The 23,520-nt window shown below is 42.1% G+C and overlaps 1 protein-coding gene and 1 long non-coding RNA gene across 5 annotated transcripts in view; one reads left to right on the forward strand and one right to left on the reverse strand.

The window, feature by feature from the left end:
• Positions 1-1,252: 1,252 nt before the first annotated feature.
• On the reverse strand, positions 1,253-10,431 carry LOC122226591. Its single transcript, XR_006205692.1, has 3 exons — positions 9,711-10,431; positions 3,442-4,668; positions 1,253-1,838 (listed from the first exon to the last, which is right to left on the reverse strand). It is a non-coding gene; the product is annotated as an uncharacterized LOC122226591 (long non-coding RNA).
• Positions 10,432-10,575: 144 nt separating this feature from the next.
• Positions 10,576-23,520, forward strand: part of ARL15 (ADP ribosylation factor like GTPase 15) — a 403,888-nt gene continuing 390,943 nt past the window's right edge. For all 4 annotated transcript variants that reach the window (XR_006205681.1, XM_042949992.1, XM_042949983.1 and 1 more), the window contains exon 1: positions 10,576-10,728. Coding sequence is in view for 3 of the 4 variants with exons in the window: in XM_042949992.1 (XP_042805926.1) it covers positions 10,681-10,728 (48 nt within the window). In the remaining variant the exon portion in view is untranslated. The remainder of the gene's footprint in view (positions 10,729-23,520) is intronic.

Genomic DNA, 23,520 nt, shown 5'->3' on the forward strand with positions numbered 1-23,520 from the left:
CCACCCAGGTGTCTCTAGTTGACATACAGTATTATATTAGTTTCAGGTGTACAAGATGGTGACTCAAATTTTTTATATATCACGAAATGATACTATGATAGGTCTAGTTACCCTCTATCACCATACAAAATTATTACAATATTATTGACTGTATTCCCTGTTATACTTTACATCCTTGTGACTTATTTATTTTATAACTGAAGTGTGTATCATTTAATCTCCTCCTATTTGTCCCATCCCTCCACCTCCCTTCCCTCTGTCAACCACCAGTTTATTCTCTTGACCAAAGGTTTTTTCATGTTTCAACACTGAATATGTTCGCTGTACATTTTCATCAATCTGAATAAATTTCTTTTTGTTCTTAGGTTGTACCCCACGAATGTTGTTATGGGGTGGCTTTGTCTTCCCATCCCCAAGGTTATGTGTTCAAGCACTAACTCCCAGTACCTCTGAAAGCTTCTATGGAGACTGGGCCTTTAAAGAGGTAATTAAATTACAATGAGGCTGGTGGGATGGGCCTTAAACCCAGCTGACTAGAGCCTTTATAAGGAGAGGCAACAAGGCTAGAAAGACAGCAGGGGTGTGCATGGAGACTACCTGAGGACTGCAGCGAGAGGTAGCCATCTGCAAGCTAAGGAGAAAAGAAACCAACTCTGGAATGGTCTTAAGGTTGGAGAGTTTTTTTGTTCCTGAGGTGTTTGATGAAATCTGATAGCAAATCTGTCTGGAGTGGTGCTTCTGTAGGAAGGTTTTTAAATGATTACCTCTTTGATGGTGATGTGTTATTGTTCTGGACCTCTGTGGTTTTTTTGGTCTGGAAACACATAGTTTTGGGTTGTGGAATGTTTGCTAAAATTATCTGGTGACTTCTTTTCACTATTGCTGTTGTTTCTCTTTGTCTTAAAACATGTAATTGGGTATTAGACTTCCAGGCTAATGTTCTTTTTTTTTTTTTTTAATTCAAGTTAACATACGGTGTAGTATTGGTTTCAGGAGTAGAATTTAGTGATTCATCACTTATATATAACACCCAGTGCTCATCCAAACAAGTGCCCTCCTCAATGCCCATCACCCATTTAGCCCATCCCCCACCCCTCCAACAACCCTCTATTCTCTGTATTTTAGAGTCTTTTATGGTTTGCCTCCCTCTGTGTTTTAATCTCACTTTTCCTTTCCTTACCCTATGTTCATCTGTTGTTTCTTAAATTACACATGTGAGTGAAATCATATGGTGTTTGTCTTTCTCTGCGTGACTTATTTTGCTTAGCATAATATACTCTAGTTCCATCCACATTGTTGCAAATGGCAAGATTTCATTCCTTTTGATCGTCCAGGCTGATCTTCTAATGGTCTTTGCTCAAACTGCTTCTTTATCATTTTTGGGTGGTTTCCTCAGCTTTATTCCATCTCTACTGAATTTACTCTTGGCATTTATGTCTTATCTGGTGTCCCTGAGGTCAAGCCCTCTTCAGTTTTATCTTGGGGGTAAATTTTCACTCTGGTTTTCTTTCAGGCTGCCAGCGGGGTAGTCACCAGGCCTCGTTTAGTGAGGCATATAAGGGTGCTCAGATGTGCATTTTAAAGATTCACAGCTATTTTATGTTTTCAGTCTCTCCCGGCTCTGAGGACCAGGTGCCTCTTATTCCTGAGCTGATGGGAGTTCTGTGGCAGGAATCGGCTTGCTTCTTGCTGGCTTTCCTGATTCCAGGACTTAGGCTTCAGCTTTGTTCTGCTGTATTGATTCCCAATTCTTTACTCATTTTGCTTTCTGAGATGGTTGATCTCTTCTATACAGGTGTCTTCAGTTTTCTTTGTGGGTATTTTCATTCCTTTATTGGCTAGTGGGGGAGGTGAAATTAAGTATAGTTAATGTCATGGTTAAATGGAAGACCTCCATATTGTGACTTCGTGCCTCCATCGTCTAATGATAGCCACTACCCACATGTGGCTATTTAGATTTACACTAAAATAAAAATTCAGTGCCTCAGCCACATTTCAAGTGCTCAGTAGCCATATGTAGCTGACACTATGGTATAGGGCAATGTAGATATAGAACACTTTCATCATTACAGAAAGTTTTATCGGACAGGAGTGCTAAACAAAATCCACAGAGATGCCATCCATAGTCTATAGCATTGTTTCAGTTACTTGCTAGTACACCCCTTTAACTCTGTATAGCACTTATCCCTAGTTGATACTCGTCTCCATCCACTAGAGATTAAGCTCCTTGTGAGCAGAGACCTTATTTTCCTATCATTCCTAACATACAGCAGGTGCTACTTATGTTTGTTAGAATGAATGAACCCCCGTTAATTTGCCCAGAGTGCCTACATGCTTGTCTTACTTAGTTTAAACTATATAGACTCAGAATCTCACGTTGGGATATGATCATTCTAGATGGCACAACTGCTATACTTTTCACTGGCTTTGTGCTGTAGTTTTGTATTGTTTCTCAACTCTTTGCAAGCTGTTTTGAGTCCAGCGCTAATTTTGAATTAAGACCTTTACATGTAAGTCTTCAAAGAGACCAAGTCGTAAATTGGAAGCATTCAAAGTAGGTATTGAAATACTTACAAGAAAGCAACTTGGAAACATTCCAGTGAGTGGTGATCGCCTAGAAACCATCCAGGAAAGCAAGTGTCCACTTCTTGAGACTTGCTCACCTGTGCAGCTGCCTTAGTTATGTTAGTCTTGAGTACCAGAACAATTGGGCAGATACACAGAATGGACCTGAAAGTCGACTTGTCACTAACACCATGTGGTGAGTTAAGAGGCAGTAATCTGCAGAGAAGATCCTAGGCAAATCTTAACTCTCAAATTATCCTTGCCACACATTTAGCTATCTTGTTCACATCCTATACTTTGGGCCCAAACTCTCCTTTCCTTTCAGCTAGAGAATCTCTTCTACTTCTACCCATCCATCCTTCACATGCTGTTTTCCCACTTGGACACCTCCCCTCACAAAACCTCCAAGACCTAGCTCTCCTTTCTTTGAGAGTTCTCCTCAAAACTCCAAGAAGTCTGACAAAACCTCACTGAGTTCCCATCACTTAGACACTGAAGCAACTCTTCATCCTGTTTCTCTATTAATCGGAAATTCCTCTACGGCAGGCTTGAGGCCTGCTTTTTCATCTGTCTCCATAGATTCTGGGATCTTGTTGTACAGCAATACAAGGGGAAAATAGATCGGCTGGAATTAGAGAAGGAAAGGCCTCACCTCAACTACCTAATACATAGTATTGGAAACTTATTTCACTTGTGATTTTTTTGCTGTGAGATTTCAGCATATTGATCACCGAGCCTGGGGGACTGAATTATTTTCCCCACATTCATAGCTGACCACATCAGAAGGAAATCGCAGGTATGTTCAGGCAGTAGCACGTTGACACAACAGGGTTGGTTGTAGTTAATAGTGAAGTCTATATACACTTAATAACCAACCTGTCTTTGGTGCAAGGGCTGTAGGTGAGACAGGCTGTTGATGTGCTGACACACGTGACTGGCATGGAGATGCAGCATTGGAGGCGACTCCACTCACTTGCAGTATGATTAGCGGACGGTCTCCAGCTTCTTCAGGCTCTACTTGAGCCTTCAAACCCAGGTCATGCTTGTCCTGGGCTCTTCTTGGGGCTGTTCCCAGACAGTGACTGAGAGAGGTGGCCATACAAGGGCCTAGTCCTTTCTCCCCAGCATGGACTCCCTAATGGGCACCTTTTGCTCTGGAGTTTACCCTAAAACTGGTAGGGGCTTTGTCAGGTGTGCATAATGTTCTGTGCCCTCCCCTGCCCCTTCAAGTCCTGCAGCTCTCCTTCCACAGGTGCTAATTCTTAATCAACCTTTTCTCCTAACGCCATCTGTGCATTTGTCTCGTGGAGAACCCAACCTAAAACAACATAAAATATGTAGTTTCTACAGCTGAGAAAAGGATTCAGAAAAAAAAAATGAAGCCATGAAAACGGTGTATATCCTATACAAAGAGTGATGTGGGTTCTCAATTGTGAACCTGTGAAAGCTGTCACCGAGCGCTTAAAGCCACAGGTATTAGGGAAATCATGTCAGTTTTGTTTGCAGAGAATTGCTAAAATAAGTTCTAGCTTTTAAAAGAAATGGCTAGATATCTGTAAATTAGAGTCCTGGGAAATTAATACATTACCTTTCATTGCCTAGGGCTCTTAGCTTCTAATGGGTGTTTTGTTGATTTGGGTGCACTAAGGACATGTCGTAAACTGTTTTTGTTAAAACAGATTTCTAATACAATGTGAATTGGTTTTTAAGGTTTGGTTATTAAATTCAAAGCTGATCTTCCAATATGAATAAGCAAATGACCCTATATAGTTCCTCTCAGTCTCCAAAGCACCTTTATTTTCCAAATTTTTTTTTTTTTTTTTTTTTCATTTCTTGAAATCTCCATTGCATTGAGAAACAGTAAGTACTTCACAATTAAAGGTAGGTAGCAGATTCTTCTGGTTTACCATACTGGTCTTTTTTATAATATGGTTATCAAGTAGGACTTAGACTCTTGGTTATTCAAAGACTTGCAAGGAACTTAATGCACTATTTCCTGTCGTACAGGATAAAGAAATTCAGATGTTTCATCCCACGGAAAGTTCAAAACCACGATGAACATTGTAGAGTTAAAGTATGTTCAAAGATTTATCCTTCTATATCCTAGAATAGAAAAAAGAATATAACAGGAAGAAGCTAATGTTCAAGAATTTATGGACTGTGAGAAACAAATCAGACTATGAGAAACAAAATTTTAACTCGTTAAATGTTGGAAGAAATACCATTCATATTTGGACCCACTGCTCTAGAACAATATTACCATGAAGAAAGTTTTTAGGCATGGTCAATAAAGAAGGGAAAGGAGAAGAGATTTTGAAGAAAAAGTTAATATTGTCTTGAGCAAAAGTAGAGGGATAACATTATTCAAAATTGCTTACAGGTAGAAACCATCCAAATGTCTATCAATGGATGAATGAATGCGGAAAACTCCACACAGCCATACAAGGGAATATTATCTGGCCATAGGAGAGAATGTATGTGCCACAACATGGAGGAAACTTCAATATTATGCAAAGTGGAAGAGGCCAATCCCAAAAGACCACATACTATAGGATTCCATTCATATGAAAGTCCAGAACAGAAGTCTGTAGAGACAGAAAGTGGACTAGTGATCTCCTAGGGCTGGGGAGTGAAGGTAGGGGGTGAAGGGTGATAGCTCAAAGGTTCAGGGTATTTTTTAGGGGTGATTAAAAATGTCCTAAAAGTGGTGATAGTTGCACAAATCTGTAAATACACAAAAAGCCACTTAACTATATACTTTAAATGGGTGAATTGTATGGTAGGTGAATTCTCAAGGTTATTAAAAAAAAAAAAAAAATGGAAGAAAAACTCAAATGCCAGAGGACAAGTAAATAGAATTACAAACTGTCTAAACAGAATTAGAGTATCCTGGGGCCGCACCACCAAGTTTTAATTAAACTCTTTCTGAAATTGAGAGTTTACCTCATTCCGTAGGCATTAGTAAATTGTGCTCGTCACTTTGGATTTCCATGGGAGTATTTGCTTTTCCTGTATATCTTAAGATCAGGGTGTTAGGTTAGATATGGCTCCAAAGTTACCCGTGAATGTTACCTTATGTGGCAAAAATAACTTTGTAGATGTGATAAATTAAGGATTTTGAGACTAGGGGTTGTTCTGGGTTATCTGGGTAGGCCCTACATGCAATTGCCCTTATAAGAGGGAGGCACAAGAGGTTAGACTACAGAGAAGGCAGTGTGACCACAGATGCAGAGACTGGAGTGATATGGTTGAAAGCCAAGCAATGTAAACAGCCAGAAGCTGGAAGAGATCAGGAATCCTCCCCTGAGATCTCTACAAGGAGCCAACCCTGCCAGCACCTTGATTTTTAGCCCCATAAGACCAGGACTTCTAGTGTACAGAACGATGAGAGAATAAATTTGCGTCTTATGTCATTAAGTACGTGGTAATTTGTCACAGTGCCAATAGGAAACTTCAAAAATGCAGTACTAATTTTAAATGATCCTGGGGAGGTATTGAAGGATTGCCATAGCTTGATATTTAGTGCTTAGGTAGTGTTTGCTTGTGTGATCTAGTTTTTTTTTCTCATATAATTATTTACCATTTTAGGTGGTGACTCTTCATTTTAAATGGCTTGTCTTGGTTTCATACTCCAAGACACAGCAAATTCTTTTTGGAAGAGGGGAGTTATCTGTTTAGAACAAATCCTTGCCCCCCAACCAGGAGTATAGACTTCTAGATCCCAAAGGGTCCTTAATCATCCGTGATTAGTGCAACTCTATATTTGAGTAAACAGAAACCTGGAGGGAACGAGTGACCTACCCAAGCTCCTTTAGTTAAGAAGTAGCAAATGTTCATGATTGCCAGGCCACTAATCTTTAAAAACTAGACATGTGAGACTTGAACATCAACTTGCTGGAGACAAAACTAGTTTAAGCTGACATGGAGATGTTTTAGACGTAAAACTTCCTAGCTGCAAGAATCCATTACAAGTAGGGTTCCCTGTACTTTGTAGGCCACCATGACCATGCCAGGAGCAGAAAATCCTTTTTTTGGTTTGTTTATTTTTGAGCACGTGTGGGGGAGGGGCAGAGAGCGAGGGGGACAGGGGATCCAAAGTAGGCTCCATCAGCAGTGAGCCTGATGCAGGGCTCAAACTCACAAACCGTGAGATCCCCTCCTGTGCTGAAGTTGTACGCTCAACTGACTGAGCCACCCAGGTGCCCCTGGAAAACCCTACTCTTAATTCAAGCCTCTAACCTCCTTCTGACCTCTTCCATTTATGAATCAAGTTCTGTTAGCTTCATAGGAGGTTCATCCTCTAGGACATAATGGTACTCCTTTCAAGTATAGGAAGCAGAGAAGAGGTTTGGGGTAAATCAGAGGTGGCTGGAGGTGGGTGAATGGTTGACCACCTAGAACAAGAAAAGCAGGGCTGAGAAGAAAATATTAAGGTCCTAGAAGTTATTGGAAGCAGTAAATGGGCAAAGTGCCCAGTGACCTCTGCAGAATTTAGTGTCTGGATACCACCACTTCTGAAAAAGAAGGTCTCTTTCTAATGAAATACACCATCTCTCAGCTATTAAAGGATATACTCAAAGCAAGAATGAAGCAAGAGAAGCATTGCCTGCTTTGGAGTTGGGGCCAGGGGAAGAAAGGCTATAAGCTAGTAAAGTATTAAAAGTGTTCATACCCTCTGTACCAATAACTCACTTCTAGAATATTCTTAGGATAATTCTTATAAGGAGATGTGGACAATCCTATAAACAAACATTCACTGTAATATTAACAATAGTACCTAATAAGGAATTTATCATAGTACATCTCTATAGAGCTGTATATAGCCACGAAACATTTATGAAATTCCAGGATATAGTGAAGTTTATGTAGTGAGTGCATGATACAAAACTAGCAAAGATTATATTTTTCCATAAATCACGTCGAACAACAAAAAAAAGTAGATGGAAATTGCCATGGATGTATTGTTCTTTTTTTCCTGGATGGTAGAAATTGGGAGACCAAGTTGGAAACATGCATTTGTTTCCTACAAACGACGCTTCAACAAACTTTTCTCTAAATCTGGCTAGTCAGCAGTCTTTATAGACTTGTAGACTATGGACTGTCAAAAGAATTTCTCCTTGCTTTTAACAGGCAACAGTGACTGGCTCTTTCCTCACAATCTGTGTGGTAATGCAACTGCCTCATGAGTTTATAGGTTTTCTTAGGTGTCTGGAAGAGGGTCGTTCTTGTTACAGCAAAGGCAGCTATGTTACTGGACCACGTCTTATTCAAGACTGCAGCCTGTTAATTGGCACATAGTGAGGTGAGCACATTCTAACCTCTCCACGCTTTTCTAAAGCACATATTGGGGTGGCTACGCAATAGCAACAGCTATCAGCTAAGACTGCAGCTGCACATAGTGGGAAGTGTGGGATCTGTTCATACCAAATAATCAAGGTAGCCTCTCTCCTCTGCACAAAGTTTTCTATACATCCCAGAAGAGTAGCACCTAATCGGAAAAATGTGCTCCATATGGAGTTCTGAAGGTTTAGGTTGAGATGCTTTTCCAAAAGGCAATATAGGATTTTTTAATACATCAAACACAAGGTTTTCCTTGGTGTGAGTCATAATGTACAAATGGTATGGAATATGGTAAATACTATGGTGCAGCCTTTGGAACTTGGAACAAATTCTTTCATCTCCCTGCTTTGAGCCCATTTACTCGTTCTGAGAAGTAGGTTAAACTATGTTTAGCCTAAAAACCTTCTGTTCAGGATTCTTTAAGGTTAAGTTTTATTTTATTTTATTTCAAGTTTATTTTAAGAGACAGAGTGAGCGGGGAGGGGCAGGCAGGGAGAGAGAATCTCAAGCAGGTTCCGCACTGTCCGCACAGAGCCGCATGTGGGGCTCGAGCCCACAAACCGCGAATTCATGACCCGAGCTGTAACCAAGAGTTGGACACTTAACCGACTGAACCACGCAGGCGCCCCACTAAGGTTAGCTTTTAAAGGAAAGGCAGAAGGCAGCTGCTCCTGAGTGGTTCTCTTCCCCTGCATAGAAACTGACAGGCTGTTTCAGAGTCTGACTTGGCAGTCATCAAGACCTCAAATATCACCGAGACCATGGACCATAAGGTGTCTCTTTGCTAACTCAATTCCTTTATCTTATTTTCAATATGCTTACTCAAGGAAGGGGAAAAATCAAACCCAAAAGGTTTCTGATCGGTTTGAATTATTTTTGCTAGCAAATTGAAAAGGACTTCCACGTCTGCAATTTCAACCAGTTGTGCTGTACATTTAGGGAAGTCCATCACCTTAGAATCCAGGTCACAGTTTCTTCTAAATCCACATGTTCTTGGCCTTATGATAAATCAATCAAAATTGATTTAATGGTTTAAGGCAACTGAGTTAAGTTAGCTCCTACATAGGCAAAAGTCACTGAAATTTCTGCAGAAGTTCAATTTACTCCATCTTGTGTATAAGTTGGATCAACAAAGTCACGCTCTGTACGAAGTGTATATTTGGCCTTTAGTTACTTCAAAAAATCCTCTGGCCACAGGACTTCTCATTGTTTGGTAGAAGAAACAGGTTGAGAGAGGGGAGATCGAATACCCCCACATCACATGGCTTACTAACCTGAAGCTCCCTCTGAGGGTCTGCACTCCCTTCTTGCATATTTGGGGTGAATTTCATTGTTACCTAATTAACTGTTTTGGCAGGTGCAGGTAAGCTTCCAGTATGGAAATCCATGTTTGAAGATGCAAAAAGGGAAGGTGCCAAGTTGAGGGGAAAATAAAAATTCATCCCCTAATAGATTTATACAGTCAGGCAGTCTGTTCAGAAAGATTTCAGTTGAAGTTTGACATTTTATACATTATTGTATGGAAGCCCTAATTATTAACATAGGTGAGAGCAAGCCCTTCATTCTCAAGCTATGCAGGGGTGGGGAGCAGGCTGTTGCGGTACTTCACCGGTCATGTGAGCCTAAGTTGCCAGTGTCTGGCATTGTGTGGTTGTTCCTAGGCTAAATCTTACAAAAACAAACAAACAAAAAACAAAAAAAACCCCGTGTGTTTTTGTGTTCTTCTCTAACTTCTCGACTGACACAGCACCCCCGCCCCCTTAACAGAATGGCAAAATTCCAATGCCAATTTCCAAGTTACTTACCAGGAAACGCACCTGCTTATGCTCTTACTTCTTACCCAGGGCAGCAATACCGTATTACATGGGTCTTGTCAGAGAGCTGCTTGTTCGATTGCTCATTTTCTTTAGGGGTGATGGATTTGTGTTCGGTGTAACTGGACTCAGAGCATGCAAAGACCTTACCGTTTCTTTCTGGTGTTTGAGGTCTACTACCCTCAACTTTGTTCTTCTCCCATGGTGGAGAGTGGATTCTGAGGACAACCTGGTGTTCTAAGGGAGCTTCTTGGGTTACCTCTGGCTGTGTGCGCTAAGCTGCTGTGTACCCTGAGAGACTTCAGGCTGGAGCTGTCCGCTTCCAAGATTCACGTCACCGAGTTCGGGAGGGGCTGCCCCTGTGACAGGCCTGCTTGCGCCGAGTACATTCCTTAGGCGCCCCTTCGGTGCTCTCTTGAGGCCGCAGAGGCCGCAGGAAATCACTCCGGAGAGTGGCGTTAGGTGTCGGTGGCTACCACGCCTCCCGATTCAGGACTGGCTTCCTACCGGGGGTGGGAGGGGACACCACGGTTCTTGTGCACTGGAGCGCAGTTCGGCTCCGCTCTACCCCGAATAGGCGGCTACGGAAGCACGCAGAACTCGGGCAGTTGCAGCACCGGCATATTTTCCGCTCTTCCCGGCTCGCTCTTCCGCCTGCGCAGCCCTAGCCCCCGCCCTCCTCCACCCAGCTCACAGGAACCAGCGCCCTGGCCGCTCCCGCGCTTCTCTCCTGCCACCCGCAGTGGCCCGCTTTTTATAGGCACCGCAGCCAATGAGCGTTCTCCTTTCCTTCTGCCCGCCCGCCCGGCCAATCGCCGCGCCCCTTGTGTAATCTTCGGCTGCTCGGCCGCTCTCGGCTATTTTCGTTGTTGCTGGCTTTTTCAGGGGCTGCTCGCTCGCAGCCAGAGAAGCTGCTTTTTTTTCCGGGTTCGGAGCCGTTCCGGATGCTTTAGGCTGCCGGATGTCTGATCTCCGAATAACTGAGGCGTTTCTGTACATGGATTATCTGGTAGGTGCGGGGCAGGGGTGGCGTGTCGCCTCTTGGGTCCGACGTGCCCGATGTCCCTCCGCCTGGAGGAACAGCCTTTTTGCTTTCTTTCTTTGGGATGGGATGCCTTTGGGGTTCTTTCTCCTGCAGCCTGCTCTAGAGCTTTGCTGGGACTCGGAGGGTCGGCTGGCGGGGCAGAGATGGGTGGCGGAGCTGACAGGTAAACGTGCGGCCCCGGCCACCGCGCTGCGGGGAGAGGGGCGTGCTGGGGCTGCCAGGGAGATGGGGCCGCGGAGGTGGGGACATCCCCTGCCCGAAATCGGGTTCTTTGCTTCCCTCTGCGCTCCCTGCAGAGGACTTTCTTTCCCGGGAGGTAGGAGTTTTCTGCTCTCTCTTTTAGCAGAACTCCAGGTACTATTAAAGAGCCATAACCAGAATGGCTTACTAAGTGCCCGGCAGCCCCAGTCATTTGGTTGTTATTAGATCTCTAAAGCTATGACCTCGGTCGCGGTGAGGTTTTAAAAGCACATTACCGTAAAGTAGACGGGACTAAACTACATCGCGGTCCTGTCGGGACTGGGTAAGGGCAGGCATTGTCCCACCGTTGTTGTGGTGGGTGCATGTGGCTTATGCCCTGGATCCCAGCTGTGCTTTTTAGGCCAGGCTTGTGCTGAGAAGTTTAGGTGGGAAGTGTCAGCACAATGCTGGGACTGGACATTATTTTGATAATGAACTCGAGTTTTTGTGGAATTATGCAAGCATCATGTATTGTTCCAGAAATTCTGTTTCCCTAGAGCTGCACGTTTGTGTTCAGGGGGATCCTCACTGACATTGGCTGTGTTCACTCCTATACAATTACCAGGTTTACCTTGTTACCGCTGTTACGCAGAGTTGAAGTAGCTGGCTAAAAACATTGACCCTTCTGTGATCTTGTTGGACACATGCAGACGGTTGATTGTAGATTGGTCTGGCAGAGATTTGCTAGTGCCTTCTAGGAATTAAACTTAATGCTGTTCTAAGAAAGACTGTGAATGCTTTCATGATCAAGAAACGCTGGATACGGGCTGGTTTTGTAATGTTTTCTCGTATTTGGACTCATTCTAGTTTATGTGAAAGAGAGGTTTCCCCTAAAGCTTAGTGGTTTGATGTTGTTTGTTTTGTGTTTTTTGTGGGGGAGGATGCTGGTTGAAGTTTATGCATGACCTTGTGTGTGGAGCAGAGACAAAAAATTCTGAGTTGGAATTCTGATCATTCGTTGATGTCAGTTATCTTTGTGATAAAGGGACATTATCCACCCACAACTGGAGCCAGTTTAAGGAGGTTATCTGATTGTGAGTGTTCTTTAAAATTAGAAGTGTCATGTAGGTTGAGTTGCCAAGTGTACCTTAGGTTTTCTGAATTAAATAACCGATTATTTTGTAGCCTGTCTGTAAAATACAATGCTATGGTTTTGTTTTGTAGTTCTCAAAGCCAGTTTGTTGGGATAATTAATCAAATAGGAAAGGTAATTACCTGTAGTACTGAAAGCTAATATTGGATACTTAAGTAGTGCCTAGAAAGGAAGTCAGGTGGTTCTGACTATTGTATTTATTTCTTTTACTGGGTGAATTTTAAATTTCAAATAGCATCACAAAGCTGAGGTGCCAAAACCACCTAACCACTTGGGGGTTGGGGGTTGAAAATTGGTTTATTACTTAGGTGGATTGTCTGAAGTTGGTGAATGAATGTTTGTGGGGCTTTAGGGTACCTTAAAAGTAGATTCATTTCTTTGTCAATTTAACAGGTTTGTTTTACAATCACTGGGCCCCAAATTTGACACAGCTTTTTGATTTTTACCTGCCACGCCCCCACACGTCCTATTGCATTGGTACTAAAAATATCATTTTGTCCCTTTAAGCTTTAAAAAAAAAAAAAAATCACAGCTGTAGTGAAACTGTTACATAAAAATCATTGGCTACTCATTGGAGATGAGAAAAGTCTTAAAGGAAGTAAGTCAGTTTTTATGAGTGTGCCAAGTATCCCCTGTGAAAACACTTAAGAAAAGCCTTAAGGATGAAGTCCAATTTTTCCATCTAATTTTTCAGTTAAAAAGACGCACCTCTCCTGAGGTGGTCTTTTGTGTTTACTTCTTATCAACTCTGAAGAAATGAGGTGCCACACATCATTCCTTTCTTCTTGCCTTTCAAATGGACTTATTTGCCTGTATATAATCTTTATGTGGTGTGTATTAGAAACCAGTTTCTAGGGGGGGAAAAAACCCAATTCTGTTGACTGCATTTGGGATCTCATTTTTAAAACCAACTCCCAAGTTCTTTGACTTCCAGGAAAAAAAAAAATGCTCCTTTCATTAAGAGTTTCGCTCTTCGGATTTTGCTGAGCTTGTGGGCTAGAGCGAGCTCCCTGTCCGTGCACTTGACAGGAATACTGGTGTGTGCTGTCTTTTCTTTTTTAATCAGGTACTTGACTTTTCTTGCTGCTGTTGGAAACTGGAAGAGGGAGCTGTATGTATTGTCCATTGTTCTTTGGATGGGATGTCATCACTTAACCTTTTACATTTGGAGGAGAATAGAACAGAGAAAAGTACAGGTGCTATTTTTTAACAGCTTTTAATAGGACTGTGGATATTAAAACAAATGAAGCTCTCTGCTCTTTGAGGTTGCTTTTGATTTTCTTAAATATTCTCAATTAGAGGTGACCAATAGGGCGAGGGACAGGGATAATGCCTTAATATTTAAGACAGGGTTTTTAAATTCAGTTCAGAGATATAGTAGCTAGCTTGCTAATTCTAAATAATTAAATATCAGCCAGTGTTCAGTATTTGAAATGAATGAGACAGAGGGACAATTCTACTTTCCTCACTGGCTTCTAAGTTGAGACCAGATAAAATCTGTTTGGATTAGGTGTTTTGTTCTAGGGAATGCAGAATGTATCCTTTACACTTCAAGATTATCAAGATTATTTGTGTAGCCTGGTGGCAATTTAAATATAAAAATCTCATGTTTTCCAGTTAAGGAAATTGTTGTAGGAGGCCGCATACCTTTTCTCCATTTTCATGATGGACCTTAAAGGCCATGTTCACATGTGTCAGGTCTGTGGGTAAAGATTTTGTTCCTGTTCCAATAGGCAGGACCAGCATCTTGCCCTTTTTTTGTTGTTGTTAACTTATTTAAACTCTAGTGTAGTGCTGGTTTCAGGAGTAGAACCCAGTAATTCATCACTTAACGTACCATACCCTGGCCCATCCCAACAAGTATCCTCCTTAATGCCCATCACCCATTTAGTCCATCCCCCTACCCACCTCCCCTCCAGCAACCCTCAGTTCTATTGTGTTTCTTAAATTCCACATATGAATGAAATCCCAGGATGTTTGTCTTTCTCTGCCTGACTTATTTCACCCCCAAGCCAAATAATTCATTGAAGAAATGGGCAGAAGACATGGATGGACACGTTTCCAAAGAAGACCTCCGGATGGCCAGCAGGCATGTGAAAAGATGCTCAACAGCACTTATCATCAGAGAAATACAAATCTTACTCTCTTTTGACAGGTAGACCTAGCAAGACCGTGTGCAGAGCTTTTTGAATAAGTAGGAGAAAATCAAGTTGTAGTGAAAGAGAGACACATCTACCAGGTTTTCCTGGGAGGTTGCACAAGAACAACTTCTAGATTCCTTTCAGTTTCAAATTTTCTTTGTCTTCACTCCCATCGATTGGTGAGGATTTTACCTTTTTCCTCGTCCTGGCATCAAAACCCTAAAACTTTCTGCTTTGTATCCTGCCCGTGATGATTAAATGAGATCATGGAGGGAAAGGGCTTTATATAAACAGCACATTGTTTTTCAGATATGAAATGTTAATGTATCATGATTACATTACTTATTCTTAAACCTTAAGACCTTAACGACCTCTCACTGGTAAATATCGGGCTAACTTTTAAACTAGTGCCAGGATGTGGAAAGGTTTGGAGCAGTAATCAGCAAGTAGGATGTCACAAGACCGTTGCTTGTTTAATACTTACGAAAATAAACCACCTTTAGATATTTTCATTAATCCATTCAACAAATATTTATGGAACCCCTGCTTTGTGCATGGCCCTGAAAGTCATGGGGGACGAGCTCCCTGCTGAGATCCCCTTGGCTGTGGGACTGCCAGGCACGTGGCTCTAGGGGAGTCTGTGGCAGGACAGGTTGCATAAGGTGCATAGGAGAGGAGACAGCTTCTAATGTGCTCCTTGGCTTTCTCCTAGGTTTCTCATCTTACGTGTCTTTGTTTTCTTGTGAACTAAAATGCAGAGTTAGACTTGAAAATGTGACAATTAGCAGACATGACTAATCAAGCATTTTTAGTGGTCAACCAGTGATCACTGCATTTATATATTGTGTTTGGAATTTAAGGCCAGGGTTCTAGATTTCTTGTAGAGATTGGTGAACCCAGCCTAGTTTTTTGGTCCTAGGCTGTACCTGCCATTAGAAAGATTTATGTGTCAGTGGGGAAGATTGAGAAAGAAGGTAGATTGGTTTTTATTCTGTAAATGGTGATGGAACTTGGGCTGACTAACCAAGAACAGGAACTCCTGATGTACTTCAAAGAATGGAGCCTATAGGTTCTAGTAAGTTGTAAATGTGCCCATTTGAATCTGGTGTTTCATTATGTTTAAAGTGTGCTGCTTTTTAACTCTGAAGGACTCTGAACATAAGCTATGTGTTCGGACTGTGGACAAATGGACTATAACACACAGGCCAAACATTGTTTAGTCCTAACTGTAATTGGATTAGTCATGTAAATATTCTTTTATTAATCATAAGATTAAAATAATGCAAATGCAGATTAACCATCTGGAGTTGTCATTGCAAAAATGGTTGAACATCTGTACCATTAAGCAGTAACTCTGATGTAGAGGCATTAGCTCTGGTTCTGGAGATTCTGTTGCTGCAGTCCTTTGTTTTTTTTGTTTTTTGTTTTTTTGTTTTTAAGGTTTATTTTGAGAAAGACCTTGTGAGTGGGGGGGAGGGGCAGAGAAAGAGGAGAGAGAGCCAGTAGGAGACTATGAATCCCAAGCAGGCTCTGCCCTGACATCACAGAGCCTGATGCAGGGCTCGAACCCACGAAGACAAGAGATCATGACCTGAGCCAAAACCAGGACACAGATGCTTTAATGGTCTGAGCCACCCAAGCACCCCCATTGCTGCGGTGTTAAGTCTTGAAATAGGACTCCTAGGAAAAGACCCACAGGAGAAATGATTGATGCCCTCTGGAAGCCTAAGCCATATGCTTGTTGGCATGGTGGGGGTGTGTATGGGGAGTTAAGTATGAGTTATGAGGATAAACCAGTTAACATTTACTGAGCACTTACTATGTGCCAGACAGCATTGTAAGCACTTTCCTGAGAAATGGTATTAAAATGAGTCTCAGAGAGGTGGTTTCCCCAGGCTGACACAGCTAGCAAGTAATAGAGCTGGGCTTGCGGACTTCCTCCCAGCTTGGTGTTAAAGCTATTGGGAGGGGGCGCCTGGGTGGCTCAGTGGGTTAAGTGGCCAACTTCAGCTCAGGTCACGATCTCGCGGTCCGTGAGTTCGAGCCCCGTGTCGGGCTCTGGGCTGATGGCTCAGAGCCTGGAGCATGCTTCCGATTCTGTGTCTCCCTCTCTCTCTGCCCCTCCCCTGTTCATGCTCTGTCTCTCTCTGTCTCAAAAATAAATAAAAACGTTAAAAAAAAAATTAAAAAAAAAAAAGCTATTGGGAGATGGTTGAGATTCTTACAATGTTTTTCACGTAAATACTGTGCTGCTGCTTAAGTAAAGGGTAAAACACCAGGAGACTTGAAGAGACTGATCCACGTTCTCTCGTTCTCAAGGACTTGGCCCTGCTAAATGGAGTGTTAAGGAGAAGGCTGGATAGAAAGCACTGTGATGTGGGGAGAGCCTGGGGGGCTCAGTCGAGCATCTGGCTCTTGATTTCAGCTCAGGTCATGATCTCACAGTTTGTGGGATTGAGCCCCTGCAGCATCCCATTCCATGCTGACAGCTTGGAGCCTGTTTCAGATATATTCATTCATTCTCTCTCTCTCTCTCTCTCTCTCTCTCTCTCTCTCTGCCCCTTCCCTGTTTGCATGCATGTTCTGTTTCTCAAAATAAATATTAAAAATGTGTCCAGAGCTTCCTGCCCCATAGTGTCCTGAGTCTGGTCACTGAGGTGACCTTCAGCATCTAATGTTTCATCAAGTGACCACAAATGGATTTCTGGGCAACCCTGTTAGCCCCCTACTGTCACTTCAGGAGCACCTTCTTCCCTGTCACAAGCCCCAGTTCTTTTCTGAAGAGGTCACTGAAATGGAGGAGGTAGTTGCCAGTTTTTCTGAGGTCCTCTATGCTCCTTTACCAAGTGCTGCCTGGGGAGGGAGGCTGTCCCCAGCAGACCCTAGGCCCCACGTAGCCTCTTGCTTACAGATTTCAGTTGGGCACAGCCCCCTGATATTAAGTATAAAGAACGTATTTGTTTTGTTTGGCTTTGTTTTTAAGAATTTGTAGACTGGAAAGACTTTTAGCGAGTTCTGCTAACTGTCACGGAGAACAAACAGTATTTTTTCTGATAACTTCTCACAAATTGAATTAACGATGGGCTTCTATTTTCAAGCCTCAGCCCCCTTTCGTTATGCTGTGGCTCTCCCCCTGGCATCTCCCCAAATGCTTCAAGCGTTTGGATGAGTTTAGGAAGCTCCGTGCTTGTCGACCTTCATTTTCAAGTGTCTGCGAAGTGTTTGAGCACATGGACTTCTAGCGGGGCTGTCTTCAAGGGCGTGTGGCCATGGGGGCTACATTTAGAAGGGCCCCACGCTTACTTTAATGCTCTGGGGTTACCATCTTCTTGATTTTTGACGCTTTGCAAACATTTTCATTTTGCACTGGGCCTCACAAATGAGGTAGCCACTTCTGACTTCTAGTGCTAGCAATGTGTGACTCTCCCTTGAGTGGCCCAGGGTGATGGCTGTTCTGTCACCTGCATCAGGGCAGGGTCCCTGGCCCTCTTGCCCACCACCAGAATCAAAGAGGGGACTGTGTACCAAGTGTGGTGCGGAGCGTTTCACTCTTGTCGCCTGACTTAATCTCCCCATCAGTCGTGTTGATCAGATGCTACCATCTTACAAAAACACTGCTTTAGGAAAGAGGGAACTTGAGGTTCAGGACGGTGGCATATTGGCCAGTGGAGTGTTAGTTAGCCAGTGAGTCTGGCTTGGCGGATTCCAAGCCCATGCTTAGAAGCCCTTAGGACCGCCCACCTAATAATAGTTGTTGAGAGGATGAGAGGGGCAGCATGAATCATAGACACAGTGCTGGCGATTGAGGGCTCACTTGATTGTGGTCACTTGGTTTCTCGGGAGAAGCCCTCCCAGGAGTTCAGGGATAGCCCAGTTCCTGCTGGGGCAACTGCCCGAGTTTGTGCCTTGGGGTGACAAGGCCTTCATTTGTTTATCCATTTTCCTCTACTCTTTTGCATAAAGGTTGGCGTTTTGCTTTTTGGCTCACAGCCGCGTTACAACTACATGGTTTTGAGAGGAACTGTTTGAAAACTTGGATTTGCAGAATGGTCTATTTATCAGGTTCCTTTGTACCTAGATTTGCTGAGCACTGCTCTGACCTCTGGACTGCTTCTCTCAGGGTTGAGGACTTATCTCCTAGTAATTGTGTCCGTGTCTCCCCAAGAGGGATTCCTGGGGGTTTTTCAACAGCGTTAGCTGCCTCTCTAGCCTCACTCTTGGGGAAAGTGGATGACCGTCCAGAGTCTTCCCAGGACCATCGATGGAGGCACAGAAGGGCTATACCTATTCCTAATCAGTCCCCTGATCATGGAGTCAGGAACTAAAACAAAATACAACCTTTTCAGAGTTTTATTTTTAATACAAATATTCCTGAGTACAAGTATTCAGGAAAATACAGAAAGCAACACAACCTACTTCTGTGTACCTACCTCTCTGATTAACAGTTGTTACCATCTTGTGATTTTTGACTTCAAAACTCTGCTTTAAAAAACAAAAGAACTCTAAGGCTAGAGCTAAAGCTTGCTGCTCCCATTTCTCTGTGCCGGTTAGTGGGTTTCATTCTCAAGCATTCTGTTTTTTTTCCTTTTCTATACTTGCATGTACGTATAACAAATATACTAACGATGTGGTGAATGTAATTTTACAGCAATGGTAACATACCACCCTTTTTGAAACATGTTTTCTGTTTTCGAGATCAATAAATGTTGCTTGTATGTATCAGTAGATACTTGGTTTTTCATATTTCTGGTTTGGATATGACATTCATGCTTCTATATGTAGAGATCTTATTTGGATTTTGTGAGAAGCTCGGAGGAGAATAGGTGTTGGTTTGGAGGCGTGGTTTGTACACGTTTACTTGTTAGTATTTACACAATAAATCCTATAAAGCTTGCACTTCAGTATTAGGATTCCTATCTTACAGTTGATAATCATTTTGTATTCCTACTAATATATGTATATCTACATACACATATTCTTGCCTATGTAAGGATGTGGATTATTTTGGTAACGTATTTATTATTAAAGTAAATGGAAATTCGGAAAGCACGATAGGGACAAAGTTGTAATCCAGTAACCCACAAAGAGCCAGTTAACATTTTCAACCCTGCATCGTAATGAAGGGAGTTTTATAACCTGCTTTTTACATCTATGAATATTTAAAATTTAAGTTTCTCCTCATTGATCTTCTGCATTATAATACTGACCATAATTTTCTTAACTAATCACCTTTCCATTGAATATTTTATATTCCAATTTGGGCTGTTATAAATAACACTGAATTGAATATTCTGCATAAATTCCTGGATATTCTATGCCAGTATATTGTCAGGAGTCGTAGTTCTGCGGTATTTAAATACATCTTAGTATGAAAAGGAGTTCCAGTGCCAAGGAAGTTTAAAAACTGGGTCAGACAAAGTTAAACAAGTTTCTTTATTGCACAGCTTTTAATATGTGGATGTACATGGCAAATCTCTAAAAGGGATTGCTGCATCCAGTGTTTCTATTCTGGGGTATTTTTGTTTTATGATCAAGTTCTAGGAGTAGATTTGTAGGGTCAAAAGGTACCTGCGTTTTAAAGCTCTTGACACTGATTAAATAAGTTAATATTTGTAATGTACTTAGAACAGTGCCTGGTTATAATCAGCCAGTGTTTAAGTCAAAGCTGTGTAATAAAGTTAGTGATAATGATGATGATTATTGATTGAGAATTTACTCTCAGATTCTGCAGGAAGTGCTTACTATGGGATTCTACTGTTCCTTTAGACTTTTCTCCAACCCTGAGAGGTGTAGGAATGTTTGTTCCTGTCTTGTGGTTGGGGAAACTGAGGGTCAGGAGGAGTGGAGTAATCACAGTTGCCTCGGTTGTTATAAGGGTTGGTGACATGTCCGTGATCTTAAACTGTACCTATCCTTGCAGCAGAGAAGAAAAGAACCTTGAAGTTGTGTATTCGATTCCTAGGTATTCCTCCTTTTACCTGTGTGATCTAAGGTGTTTTCCAAATCTCAGTCCATAGCAAAATAGAAAAATCAGGAAAGTGTTGCAAAATAATTACGAATTTACAGACTTAAATTTGCAATATTTTCCCAACTTTTTGTAGGTATTAGAATCTACTGTCTATTCTGAAATGATAGTGAATGATAGTGTCTCTCTCAATGTCATTACCTAGCAGAATAAAAAGATGATATTCCTATATTCTCCAGGTTTTCTTTCTTTCCCTTTTTTTTTTTTTTTTTGGTATGGATGTAAGTATATATTTAGAATGTACTTATTTCTAAAACCCCAAATACCAGGAACCTAATCTAAGACAAATCACTCCAAACTACAATTTTCTCCTTTGCAAGATTCAGACAGCATGAGAGCTTGCCTCTGTGATAACAACATAATGAAACTGTAAAATTCTTAAAAAAAAAAAAAAAAAAATCACCTTAGATTTTTCTGAACTGATTGGTATGAGTCCATGGGACTCAATGTAAGGCATCGATAGAAGGAGGGGTAGGCAAGTGTAGATAAAGTGAGCTTCTGTGTATGTCCTTGATTTCTCCCACCTCCTCCCCCCATCAGTGACACCTTGGAGAGTTTTCTTCAAAACTGGCAGTGTACAATTTTTGTGGCGTTAAGTAAACATTGTGTAGGAACACGTTGTGTACTCTTTAAGAGCTAGACATCAAAAAGTCCTTGACCTTGGATAAAACTTTTTTTTTTTTTTTTTTTGGTTTCTTTCACAAAAAGAAAAATCCCAAAGAGAGTGTTGATTTTTTTTTTTGAACAATTTTTTTTTTTTTTTTTTTTACTCCCTCCTTCCCTCCTATTCTGATTCAGATTTTTTAAGACCGCAATTGTGACTAGTAAACAATCTTATTTACAAAACTTAGGGCTTTTTTGAGGGTTGAATGAGATAATACATTGTACTACTTGAACACAGGTGCATGCTAGCTTTATAGAATACCTTATTTCTAATTCTCATTCACTCAATTTAATTGTGCACTTTACTGTGATGCCTCAGTCTAGATAAATGTATATGTACCTGAGTCTTGGTATCACCCCCAAATAGAGATGTAAAACATTTCTAGTACTCCAGAAGGCTCTCGTGTCCCTTGCCAGGCAGCACTGACATACATTAGTTTTGCCTGATTTTGAACTTGACATAAATGGAGTCAAAATATATTTACGACTTCTTTCAGCATGCCTACGATTCATCCTTCTTGCATTAATCAGCAATTTATTTTTCATTGCAATGTAATTATGAGTCTATCTGTTGTATTGTTGGGCATTTAGACCCTTCTCAGTTGATATTGGAATCTGGTCCAAACATTCTAGCACATACTTTTGGTGGCAATATTAATTTCTTTTGGGTACGGTGGAATTTCAGGTTCGTTGGGTATATCTATGTTCAGGTTTACTAAAAACTGCAAAACACTTTTCCAAAGTGGTTGTACTAATTAGATTTCTACCAGTATAAGAGTTCCAGTTATTTTATCTCTTCACCTATACTTCTTGTATTGTCCGTTCTTCTGTCTACCTGTTCTGACGGCTATGTACTCCAGAGAAATTTAAAGTTGTCCAAAGCTGCTTTTTTTTTTTTTTTTTTTTTTTAACTTGAAGAAGTTCCTGGCCGTATTCTGAAATTCCTGCACTATTCAGCTGTGTGGTTCACTTAAATTCTGACATGCTGAAGTGGTACCATGGGAGTTAATTGACCTGATTTTGTTCCTGGCTTTGCCACCAACCAGATGTGGAGGTTTGGGCAAACCAGTCAGTCTCATTAACTTGTTTCTTCATCTATAAAAAGATGGGATTAATTAGGTGACCTCAAATGTTTATTTCATTTCAAAAGTTTTTAGTCCTTCGATATCCTTCCTGGAATAGTGATCTCTCCCATTCTTCTAATTTTACTTAAGGGATAAATTGCATCAGGGCAACTCTGTCAGTCATTCACTCAAACAACTCCAATTTTTATGAGCCTTTGATGTTCCGATGTGGCCCTGGCACTAGGGATATACATGTGAGTGAGACATTGGCCTGTTGTCAGGAAACTTCCACTCTTGGTGGCGAAAAATAAGCAATTACATCTTGGAGTGGCCTATTCCACTTAGAAGAAAACAAAGGTAACTGAGGGAGCCTATGAAAGGAAACTTGAGGGCCCAAAAGAGCTTCCCAAAGGAGTCATTCTTAATCTGCAGTGTTGAAGGCAAGTTGGCCCAGTGACAGGCAGGGCTGGGCAGAAGGAACAGCCTGTGCACTGACTCGGGGGTAAGTAACCCCATCACTTCAGGGAGCTCCCAGGGCTCAGTGTGACTGGGGCAGAGGTGAGAGCAGTGGCTCCACGTGAAGTTGCAGAGCCCAGCTGGGGTCACCTCAGGGGAACCTTCAAAGTTAGCCTGGAGTGACCTGGTCAGATCTTCCTGCACTGTGAAGGATCAGAAAGGGAGGCCAGACCAGAGCAAGAAGGCCAGTTAGGAAGATGCCATCCTGATCCTGGAATGAAATGGTGGTATTCACAACCAGGTGGGAGCAGGAGGGATGCCCAAAAGTAGATGCTTCTAAGGATTGTCGGAATTTCACAAATGGATGTAGAAGATGAGAACAAAGATTTTAGCGCTTTTGTTTTGATAACTGTTCTGGTTATCCATTAGTGAGCTAACGAACCATCTTAAGAGTGGTTTCAGACAGTAACAACTTATTTTGCTCCTGAATCGGGAGGTAACTTGAGTTCAGCTAGGCTGTTGTTGCTACGGAGCCCTTATGAAGTTACAGTCACATGGTGGCTGGGGTCACCTCAAGTCTTCATATACTTGTCTGGCATTTGTGCTTGGGAATCCCCAAATAGCTGGGTGCTGGGAGACTGTGGACTCCTGGGGCATCTCTCTTCACGTGGTCTTCCTATAGGCTGCATCGGGGCGACTGGACTTCTCCCATCCAGGCTAAAGACTCACAGAGCATGTACCAAGAGAAACTGGCAGAACTTGAACTCTGGTCTGGCTAACATCTGACCTCCCAGTCTTCACTACTTAGGTGATACCTGAAGCCACAGCCATGAACAAGCTCGCCCAGGGAGGATTGTGTAGAGTGTGAAGAGAAGAATCCCGAGGAAACCCAGTGCCTCAGTTAATGCTGGCACATAGTGGGCATTCCTTTTTTTGTGTGGGATCAGAAAAAAGGAAAGGAGCCAGAAAAAGAGGCTGAGAGAGGACTGGAAGATTGAAAGGAAGCCTGGGGAGTGGAGTCAGGCTGAGAAGGGAGACTTTCCAGAAGGAAGAAGTGGCCAGTGGTGTTCAGTA

The sequence above is a fragment of the Panthera leo genome, chromosome A1, assembly GCF_018350215.1.
Source record: "Panthera leo isolate Ple1 chromosome A1, P.leo_Ple1_pat1.1, whole genome shotgun sequence".
NCBI classification, from domain to species: Eukaryota; Metazoa; Chordata; class Mammalia; order Carnivora; family Felidae; genus Panthera; species Panthera leo.